Below are 10,682 nucleotides of genomic sequence, written 5' to 3' on the forward strand. Positions count from 1 at the left end.
ATTTAGTAACATCGCCTGCGTCAATCACGCGCCTCGCGTGCGTCAGCGCCGCGCGGCTCCAGGTCCTGCTCCCCCAACCCCCAGCCTTTGAATGGAGACAATGTAGGAGCGCCCTCCTTCCTTCTGGGCGGGGATGGGAACGCACCCGCAGGCCGGGGGCTCGGTTCCCCGGGCTAGGGCAACTTTTGGAGCGTCCTCTCCTGGTCTTAGGCACAGTAGCCTGCTAAAGTGAAAGTGGATGCGTAGACTTACAGATACGTGATGCACAGTGTTGTTTTGTTTTTCGAGTTTCTGGTCCTAGCAGCTTGAACTTTCTTCCATTCTGAAGCCTGTGCTACGACAGGGGGTCCTCTTCCCCCGACTTTGACAGCCACACGCTCAAATCTTGGGAACAGGTCAAAAGAAAAAACGCCACTTGAGATTCTAGCAGGCCGCTAGAGACCGCAGCTGTCTGTATTGTTTCATTCAAACATTTCCTTCGTAAAAAAAAAAAATAATAATTTCTGGGAGAGGTTACTTTCATTTAGCAGCAACCATTGGAACTAAGAGTTCTTAACTCGGACACGGTTTTTGTTGTTTTGTTTTGAGCAAGAAAATGACACCCTAAGTTCATTTCCAAGAAGAAATTGCTGCCCCTCTTACAATCGCCCAGGCTTTCTGCATAACTAGGAAGACAAATGTGTCCCAGGAGACCATAGGAAATCCCCTAGAGACAGATTAATAAACCCTGTTGATTGATTTTGAAATATTTCATTTGAGAGATGGAAGGGGAGGCGTCTACAACCCTCAAAAAAAGTGAAAGTGCGAGCAGAGTTCCCTGTCTGACCCGGTGCTGGGGAGGGGAGAAGCTCTGTTAACAGTCATACTCGCTCAGCTGTTCGACACGTGTGATGTGTTTGTTTTATATATAGTTTCTCGTGCAGCGCACGCGTGGCTGGATGTGCACTTCTTTGAGTTACAAAGTGTCCAGTAAAGAACCCCACACCATAAGGGTAAAGAAATAAAATCTTGTCCCTGGAGCCATCTGCATCCCAGTGCGAAACACCAGCAACAGACAGGAGGAGGAGGTGGAGGTGGCGGCAAATGAGCCCAGGCTCAGAGGGCCAGAGGGACGTAAACAGCCTCAGACCACGGCGTGAGGAAAGCACAGCTGCACCTCGGGGAGTCTTCGGGCTGGTGCCAGACTCCTTTAGCACCGACTGCCAGGTCACTCGGAGAAGCCGGCTGGCGGAGCCTTCCCTTTCGGAAGAGCTGTCCTCTCTCTTACCCCCTCGACCTGGCTCGTTGCCCCGGGGCAGCCTCGGAGGCCAGCCAGCAGCACTCCTCCAACTCTACTCCACCCGGAGCCTGACAGCTGGGCGGTCCCGCCTGACCCGCAGGCTGGCTGCTGCACCCTCCGGTAGACGGGAGCCCGGGCGAGCGGCTCCGTGGTGGAGAGATTGGCAGCCACGGGGCTGGGGTCGCCAGTTCCCCCGCGGATTCCATTGTGCGGCCGAGCGAATGACCGGGGAAACGCGCGCGCACACACACGAGCACACACACGCACACACACACACCCTCGCACACGCGGAACCGGCTGGGCCAGGGGAGGGAGGAGGAGGGTGACGTAGCGTCCCATGGCGTCACATTGACGTCTCGCATTCCAGGCACTCTATGGAGAGGCCGCTAGGGCTCCTGTGGCATAAATGACGTGCCGAGAGAGCGAGCGAACGCGCAGCCGGGAGAGCCGAGTCTCCTGCCTCCCGCCCCCTACCACTCCAGCGCCTGCTCCTCCTCCGTTCCCCATACACAGACACGCTCACACCCGCTCCTTCACTCGCACACACAGACACACGCGCGCTCACACGCTCCACACACACACTCCACTCTCTCGCGAGCGCTCACACCCCTCTCGCCCGGCGCCCTCGCCGGTGCCGCGCGGCGCCGCAGCCGGACGCCCCTCCTGGGCTCACTTTGCAACGCTGACAGAGCGGGCAGTGGCCGTGGAGGTGGGAACCGCAGCGACATCCTACCCCCGGGTCGCAGCAGGAGACTGGACGCCGGCGGAACCTCTCGGCGGCGCTCTCCCATGAGTTGGGATCGCAGCATCCCCCGCCAGCCGCTCACCGCCTCTGGGAGCCGCTGGGCTTGTGCACCGCAGCCCTTCCGGGACAGCAGCTGCGACTCTCCCCCAGTCCAGATTTCGGGGCCGCTCTCTAGAAACTCGCTCTAAAGACGGAACCGCCACAGCACCCAAGTACGTATGATTTGCCCAGTTAATGCGGGGACTTGCTTAAAAGTTGGCGCGCTGGGAAGAGTCGCTCCTTAAATTGACAAGTTTGAGTGTGGGGTGCCCCCACACACACTCGCCTCCCCACTCTGGCTTTGCTCGCCAAGCGGCGGGTGGGTTCCAATCTGAAACTTTTCCCCTGTAGCCGGCCCTTGGGGACCCTGGAGCGTATGAGATTCCTCTCCCCACCCAAAGAGGCGAAAAGCCTCTAACAAAGAGGAGGACCTGGATTTGTGCTGTAGCAGCTCCAGCGTTGTAATTCAGGGTATTTCGGCTCTAGTTGTCATGGTAATGATGCTCTCGGCGGCGGCGGCGGCGGCTGCGGCGGCGGCGGCAGAGAGTTGGAGCCCCGGTGATGAACGGCAGTAATTTTCCTGCGTTTTAAGTGGGTTTGAAAATAGGGACTCTGGTGGGTCCAAGTTAATGTGCCTAATGGTGAAACGGAGCTGGTTGTCTGGGAGAAAGCTTAGGAGGGACGGTGCCTGGGCAGCAGCGGCCGGAGTTTGCAGAGGCGCTGGAGGAGCTCGGCAAAGAGGGTGTAATTGTAGGAATGTGGCTTATTGTATTGAAATGAGCCTGGGGCTCCACTAGGCACGTCTGCCTGGAGTCGCCGACTTGATGGTTTACACTTTTCCCCACGGAGGTAATCGGGTGTAATTGCCGACTCTAGTGCCCCGACACGCGTGGAGACGGCGTCCTTCTTCTCCGGGCCTTGGCTGGTGTGGAAAAGGCTTGCGTTACTTTTCAATGCGCTTTCGGAGAAGTTGCTCCGAGTATTTTATTCTTAGTAGAAAGGAAAGTTCTAGGTGGTGAGAGGGAGAGCTGAGCAGGCCAGCGCAGCCTGCGGAGACTGGCTTTCAAAGGCACCTCTCAAACCTGTTGGAGGCTTCCGGCAGTCATGAGGGAGCTCATGATCATTGGTCCCTTGATTTCCAAGAACGTTCTTGGAGGTGGCCTTTTGTTTATGTGCCCGGGTTCTCCCGAGGGAAGAGCCGCGAGGAGTGTGTGGTCATCAGTACTCTTAGCTGCTTCTCCTAGGGCCTTGGGTGCTGGGAGAGAGGTCACAGGGTTCGGTTCAGCCATTCCCTCGCTGTTTCAATTCTAGTGATTCTCTTCCAACAACCGGGAAATGTTTCTATAGAACCGAGTTGGGAAAGAAAAGATGCTCAGCGCTCATACTGAACGCAATGAATGGGATTACTTTATTGGAGTTGTTTTAGCCGAAAAAGATAAGCATAACGTGAAAGCCAAAGACTCTCGGGGCCATAACTCCCTCCACAGACACCCGCCCCGCCCCCCCGGACCCAGCACTCGCTCACAGAAATTCTCCCCCGGGGGTTGTCTGGGCTCCCTCAGTCTTTCTGAGAATCTGTCTTTCCCTTTCTGCTGGTCTCTCTTCCACCTCTCTTGCCCCCGCCCAACCTCCGCCCCCGCTCCCAGGGTTGGAAACTCCGCGGAGGAGCCAGGGTCACAATGGTGTGTTTCACGGTTTCCTCCACACACTTCACCACGGGGAGGGGAACACGGGGGTGTTCCCTTCGTCTGCCCCCGAGAAAGAAAGGGGCTTTGACAGAGGTAGTTATTTCTTCCTAATTTACAACCCCGAGGCTCTGTGCTCCAGGCCCCAGCGGCCACGAGCCGGAGCGACAGAACGTGTTTCCAGGAGCAGAGGCTTTGCCTAGGTAACCGGCCGATGGGGGGCGGAGAAAGCAATGGGGTGCTGGGCTGGGCTGTACGGTGGGCGGTGTGCGGGCCTCCAGGAGGAACCCCTTCCCTGGGGAGACGCGACCCCCGCCCACCCGAGTTCAGAGGCCGCCCCTTAGAGAAAGAAGACTACTCTGGATAAGACTCCGGGGGAGGGTGGGAATACCCGCACCCAATGGAAGGGGGGGTCGCTGGACACCCCCTCTTTTAAAGATGCGAGAGGGGGAGGGCGAGAAGCACATGCTACAGCTGTGGAAAGATCCACTCGTGCCAGCGCTTCAGCAAGCGCAAGATTTCCGTCGGAGGACCTCGGGCTGGGGATGGCAAGGGAATCCCCCATTTCCTGGCCATCGAGAATTTCCTAGACCTGGGGAATCAGAGCCCCTTTCTCTCTACAAGCAAACTCGGGGTGCGGGAGCGGCAGGAGATGAGATTTATCTCACTCTTAGATCCTGCGCTCACCAGAGGTCTTTCGGTTAGTTTGAGGGTTGGGCTCCCCCTCAAGGGGGCACGTTCCTAACCTTTGAGCTGTACCCACCCCTGACAAAGGGGGCGCTATAAGCCGGAATTTTGGGGCAGCAGGAGTCCTCCCTGCCAGGCAAGCTGAGCTTCCAGCTACAAAGTTTCACTAGGCTGTGCACCGGGACCTTCGCCCGGGAGCCGCTCTGGGCGCACTCCGGAATGTACCCCCTCTGAGCCACCGGGTGGCCTGGAGCCTTAAAGCAGCCCACCCTCAGGGATACCGCCCCCTGAGTGCAGGGGACCTCCCTTGGTCCGCTGCAGCCCTGGCCAAAGCTGTCCGCCCGAGCGCGCGGCTCCCAGAACAGGCCTTCTTTCCTCTGTACCCTTTTGTTTGCTTGACCCCTGGCCCCCGAAACTCGCGACTAATAGAAAGGAAGCTCCATTAGCATTTAGAATGAAAAGCGCAGACTTTCTTAATTCCTCCGGGCATTCATGCATTCGTTCCGGACCTTGTGCATTTCCTACGCGGCGTGTAAAATTTGTGTTTGAGAAGTGGGGGCCGTCGGAGTTGAAAAATGGCTATTTTCTTTTCTTGTATACTCACTGACACCACCACCCCCAAATTCGGGCCATATTCGTTCCTCAAGTGTTCTCATTTCTTCGGTCTCCCTGACTTCGTAAGCAGGGAACCAACAGTGTGTGTAGAAAAGATCAACTTCTGGGCGACGACAGGCCGTGGGGCTTTTTAGCATCAGATCGCGTACCACAAAAGGGCTGTCTGTTAGCTCTCCAGGTGAAGGCAAACCTTCCCTTAGCTACCTTGCTCCTTGCCCAGGGATTCCGTGTGCCCTACACACTTTCACTTAATCTTATGATAATTCTTTGTAATTAACTAGCTTTTCTACAGGTTCCCCACCCCCACCCCATTCACCCAACCCTGGGAAAGATGACCCAGCCTAGTCTTACCACAACATCTGTCCCCTCTCTCGGTGCCTGCAGAGCCCACTGCGGGAGAGCGCAGCCCGACAAGCCCGGGCTCTGAGCCTGAATCCTCAGCAAAGCCGGGCTGCACAGCGACTGCTTCGCCTAGTCCGACATCCCCGCCTCCTACACTCTCAGCCTCCGCTGGAGAGACCCCCAGCCCCACCATTCAGCGCGCAAGATACCCTCCAGGTAGGTATGAAGCAAGGGAAATTGTGGGGAACCCAGCACCCCGCAGGCAGTCTGGTCAACTCGCCCAGTACCAACACACGGCTGCTGGCCCCGGATTTCACAGCACAGGTGGCTTCCTGGCACAAAGCTAGGCTGTATACCACACCCTGTTGCTACCAAGCAGAGCAGTGAGATTATATGAACCATTTCTCAAAATTATGTTTCCTAAGAAGAAAAGCAAATACTCCAAAGAGATTAGGATCTTTTGTTTTTAATAGCTTTATTTTTGTCCTTTTATATCCAACATATTCATTTAAGGAATCACTTGGAGAGCTAGGAGACATTTTTATTGGTCTAAACCCCCAATCATTTGTGGTGCTGGTGTTTGGAGAATTGAGTCTCAGAGACAAGGAGGAAACCCATGTGAACCGAAGACAGAGATGTAAAGGCCTCAGATTTGGTTTGTACAAATTTGTTAAAGGGATGGAAAGAATCAGGCCTCTGTAGGCACCAAAGATACTGTCACCGTCCTGTTGGAGACTTCAGAAAGACAAAGAGCAAAAGGGAGAGGGCAGCAAGGAAGAAGGGCAGGTGACTTTAAGGGGGAAGTCCTAGGGAAGCAAAGGGAGGGGAAAGATGGACACACCAGGCTGTGTTCTTTCCTTTAAATGACTAGCTTTCATTTCAGCCTAAGAACTAGACACCAAGATAAGTAATCTTTAGCTTCCAGCTAGCTCACAAGGCCTCGCTTGAGAAGAAAGCAGGCTTGAACTGGTTCCTCCTCACCGCTGCTTCTTCCAACAGGCCCTCATCACCCTTTTTCAAGTCAAGATCTCATCCCATGCATGCATGACTCAATCAGATTTGGAAATGTGGGTAAGAGGAAGATGTCAAAGGAAATGTGAAGCACTGGCTTCTCTGTTAGTCACACCCTCACGCCACACCCTCCAAGAAGCTAGGCACCTGGGTTTCCTTTGACTCGGAAAAACCAACCACCAGAAACTCCCCCCTGTTGCCACTTTGATTTAACCATAAGAAGGAAAATTATTAGAAAAATCATCCAGTAGAGACAGTAACTCCCAGGGCCTTCTCACCCACCTCAACCTCTGGGATTACAGCAAGTGCTATACCAGCTGCTTCCAGGGCCCAAACCGAGGCAAACTGGCAGGGAAACTGTATCTACTTTGAACTGGCAGAGAAACTGTATCTGCTTTGAACTTGCTTTCTTCACCCCCCCCCCATCATGAGAAAATACCTAGACTAGCCCTGCCTGTTAGAAGAGCTGTTAACTGTTGTCATAAAAGGGCTCTACCCTTGCTGGATCAGAATGCCATGTTAGTCAGAATGGGGAAGCAGCAGCGTAGTAGACATATATGCATCCGCGCACCACCCCGTGCAGCAGAGAATAAGAGGGTTTGGTGGGTGTGCTGGGTTGCAGCTGATCTTTCTCTTTGCAGATGGCATCAACTCCCCCGAGTCCATTTCCTGGGCCTACGTGCCCACCTTACCGCTTAAGCTGGCTGAAGTCATCAGTAGGAGGTCCAGTTTGCGCAGGCTGCTAATCCTGTTTGGAGGAGTGGGTGGGAAGCAGCCACGGACCACAACTTGTGTGCGCAGCCTTAGTTGGCACTCATGAAATGTTAGCATGTCACTGCCTCCCTTGTCCCACACAGGACATCTTTTTCACTAACACATGGGTTTACAAATTATTGTGTGTAAGTCTGGGGGGGGGGACCAATGGCCTCCTTCTACCCTAATTAACAAAGCATTCCCTTCCTTTTCCTTGGCCTTCGATATGGCTAGGGAGACCACTCCGGTTTTTTTTTTTTTTTTTTTTAGGATTTTAACTATTTTTAAAATTTCTCTGGGCTTTTGAGGGAAAGAAAACATTTGGATCCAGATCTGCTGAACAGAGCAAGGGAGGGTAAAGTTATCCCCAGCAGGTCAGGTTCTATCGCTCCTATGGCCCCTTTGTCAATCAGGGACTCAGCTGTCTTCCCCACCAAGGAAGAAAGTAAACTTGGGGCACTCAGTCTTTGCCAGCAGGTGGGAGAGGATGCCACTTCCTCTGTTTCCTGATTCAAAAGCAGTGAATCCAGCTGGCAAAGGAGTGTCGACTGGCTTCTGAGCCCTTGTCTCTGTCCCTGCAGATATGCCCTGCGTGCAAGCCCAATATAGCCCTTCGCCTCCGGGGTCCACTTATGCCACGCAGACGTATGGCTCGGAATACACCACAGAAATCATGAACCCCGATTACGCCAAGCTGACCATGGACCTCGGTAGCACAGGGATCATGGCCACCGCCACGACGTCCCTGCCCAGCTTCAGTACCTTCATGGAGGGCTACCCCAGTAGCTGCGAACTCAAGCCCTCCTGCCTGTACCAAATGCCGCCTTCCGGGCCACGGCCTTTGATCAAGATGGAAGAGGGCCGTGAACACGGCTACCACCACCACCACCACCATCACCACCACCACCATCACCAGCAGCAGCAGCAGCAGCCGTCCATTCCTCCTCCCTCTGGCCCTGAGGACGACGTCGTGCCCAGCACTTCCATGTACTTCAAGCAGTCTCCGCCGTCCACGCCAACCACTCCAGTCTTCCCCCCGCAGGCGGGGGCGCTGTGGGACGACGAGCTGCCCTCGGCGCCTGGCTGCATCGCACCGGGCCAGCTGCTGGACCCGCAGATGAAGGCGGTTCCCCCAATGGCTGCCGCGCGCTTCCCGCTCTTCCACTTCAAGCCCTCGCCGCCGCACCCTCCAGCGCCCAGCCCAGCGGGCGGCCACCACCTCGGCTACGACCCCACAGGCGCCGCTGCACTCAGCCTGCCCCTAGGAGCTGCGGCCGCCGCCGGCAGCCAAGCTGCTGCACTCGAGGGCCACCCTTACGGGCTCCCGCTGGCCAAGAGGACGGCCACGCTGACCTTCCCACCGCTGGGCCTCACAGCCTCCCCTACGGCGTCCAGCCTGCTGGGAGAGAGCCCTAGCCTGCCATCGCCACCCAACAGGAGCTCATCATCCGGCGAGGGCACCTGTGCGGTGTGCGGGGACAATGCTGCCTGCCAGCACTACGGGGTACGCACCTGCGAGGGCTGCAAGGGCTTCTTCAAGGTGAGAGCATGCCTCCTCCAGGTGCTTCCTCCGCTCTGCAGTCAGGCCCCTTGCTGAGACAGCTAAGTGAGTTTAGCAACATTCTTGCCCCTGCCCGTTTGAAAGCCTACTCACAATGCATCCTATTCCTAGGCTAGCTAGGACTTCAGACCCGTCTTCCTCAGGGCTTTTAAACTCAAGCTGTCCATGAACTTGATGGGTCCGCCCCAACCTCTTGAGCTGGCATTGCCTTCTGAGCGTTTGGGTTTTTATTTGTTTGATTTTTTTGTTTGTTTGTTTCCTGGGCAGGAACTTCTGCAACTTCTAAACGTCAATAATGCCCAAAGGTCCTTATTACCCCTCCTTGCCTATACATACCCAGAGCGTCTGAGAGAATACTGCCTGTATGGCAGACCTGGGAATTTGTCTCTCAGTCTTCGCAGAAAGAGCTGCAAGTCTAGAATCAGACAGACTTAAGATTGAATTTTGGTCACTCAGTAGCTGTTTGGATGCCCTGTGCTTTGAAGATAGAGGATAATTATTCTTGTTTCTTAGGGAAGAAAACGGAGGTTCAGAGAGGTCAGCCAGCTGTCACAGAACTCATCCTCAGAGTGAGGTGGAGACAGGGAGGGGGTCCACTCATACCTGTGTGCTTCCAACGCCTCCTTTTCATAGTTCTGCAGTGGCAAATTTGGGGCGGGGGTAAACCAGCTAGAGTCATTTTGGGACAGCTTCCTCCATAAACAGGAGGAAGGTAGAACTTAGGCCTGGCCAATCTAGCCTGTCCTCTAGAAACACTTGCCTCCTTAGGTCTGTACACAGACACAGTACCCACGTTGATCCTTCTCTCATAGACACAGTGAAGAATTTTATAGTGGGAGTGTCATCAAGCTCACCATATTTACCAGCAAAGAAACTGAGCCCTAAAGAGTATGCCTTGGGCAGGCTTGGGCAATGGCATGGCTTGTGTGTGGGATAGAGGCCACTGGTTTCGCTTGACCCTAGAGTTCAATAGTCTTTTAACATCTGATGGGTGTGTGTGCTTGTGTGTGTGTTTGGGGGGGGGGGGGGAATCAGCTTGCTTATTCTCTTGTTCTTTCTCTTGTCATTGAGTCTCTGATGGTTCTAGACATTTCTGTCTTACTCTCTTTACACCCTAACCGACTGATACTTCAGGCATGCACAGACCCACACAGATGACCTAGGTCAGGTGGAATGTTGATTGTGTGACGAGGATTGGGGGGGTGCAAATAGAGTATATTTAGGAGCATGCTCAACTTGGGGCTGGAGGTTCAAGTAGGAATCCTAACTCATCACCACCTACCAGTTTATAACATTGGCCGTAAGTCTTCTTGCTAGATCTTAATTTCCCAGCCAGTGACTCACACCCAGAGAAAACCTGTATTAAATAAGATAGCAGCATACAAGAGCACTTCCTAGTCTTTAAAGAGCCATAAAACATTAGTTATTAATGAACGGAAACTCTGAAGTATTTATGACAATGTACATGCTGGTAGTTGGACATATATCCAACAGGCAGTTAATTTTGATGTGACGATGGTTATCTTGTCGTGCATTGAATTCTCTAGGTAGATGACAGGACACTCGGATAAAGATGTCGCCATGTTAAATCCCTACAGATACACAAGGTTATAGCATTTTAAGGGTGGAACTTCCTTTTAAGGTTAGCCTTTGTTTTTTTTCTCAGTGTTGGAACACAGAGCTTTGTGCTTGCTGGGCAGGTGCTCTACCACTGAGCAAGAGCCCAAGCCCAGGCTAGCCTTTTCCCTTTTTCTCTCTCCTCCCAGAGCTACTTCCACATAACTACATCCCTTTAGCAGGTTTGATTTATATATACTAACACATGGGTTTACAAATTATTGTGTGTAAGTCTGGGGGGGGGGACCAATGGCCTCCTTCTACCCTAATTAACAAAGCATTCCCTTCCTTTTCCTTGGCCTTCGATATGGCTAGGGAGACCACTCCGGTTTTTTTTTTTTTTTTTTT

At 53.9% G+C, this 10,682-nt stretch overlaps 1 protein-coding gene across 1 annotated transcript in view; it reads left to right on the forward strand.

Annotated features, from left to right (window-relative positions):
- Positions 1 to 1,706: 1,706 nt before the first annotated feature.
- Positions 1,707 to 10,682, forward strand: part of Nr4a3 (nuclear receptor subfamily 4 group A member 3) — a 38,938-nt gene continuing 29,962 nt past the window's right edge. The window contains exons 1-3 of the mRNA XM_005362160.3: positions 1,707 to 2,236; positions 5,435 to 5,608; positions 7,738 to 8,696. Coding sequence (XP_005362217.1) covers positions 7,740 to 8,696 — 957 coding nt within the window. The 5' untranslated portion in view covers positions 1,707 to 2,236; positions 5,435 to 5,608; positions 7,738 to 7,739. The remainder of the gene's footprint in view (positions 2,237 to 5,434; positions 5,609 to 7,737; positions 8,697 to 10,682) is intronic.

Source organism: Microtus ochrogaster, linkage group LG5 (genome assembly GCF_000317375.1).
Source record: "Microtus ochrogaster isolate Prairie Vole_2 linkage group LG5, MicOch1.0, whole genome shotgun sequence".
Taxonomy (NCBI): Eukaryota; Metazoa; Chordata; class Mammalia; order Rodentia; family Cricetidae; genus Microtus; species Microtus ochrogaster.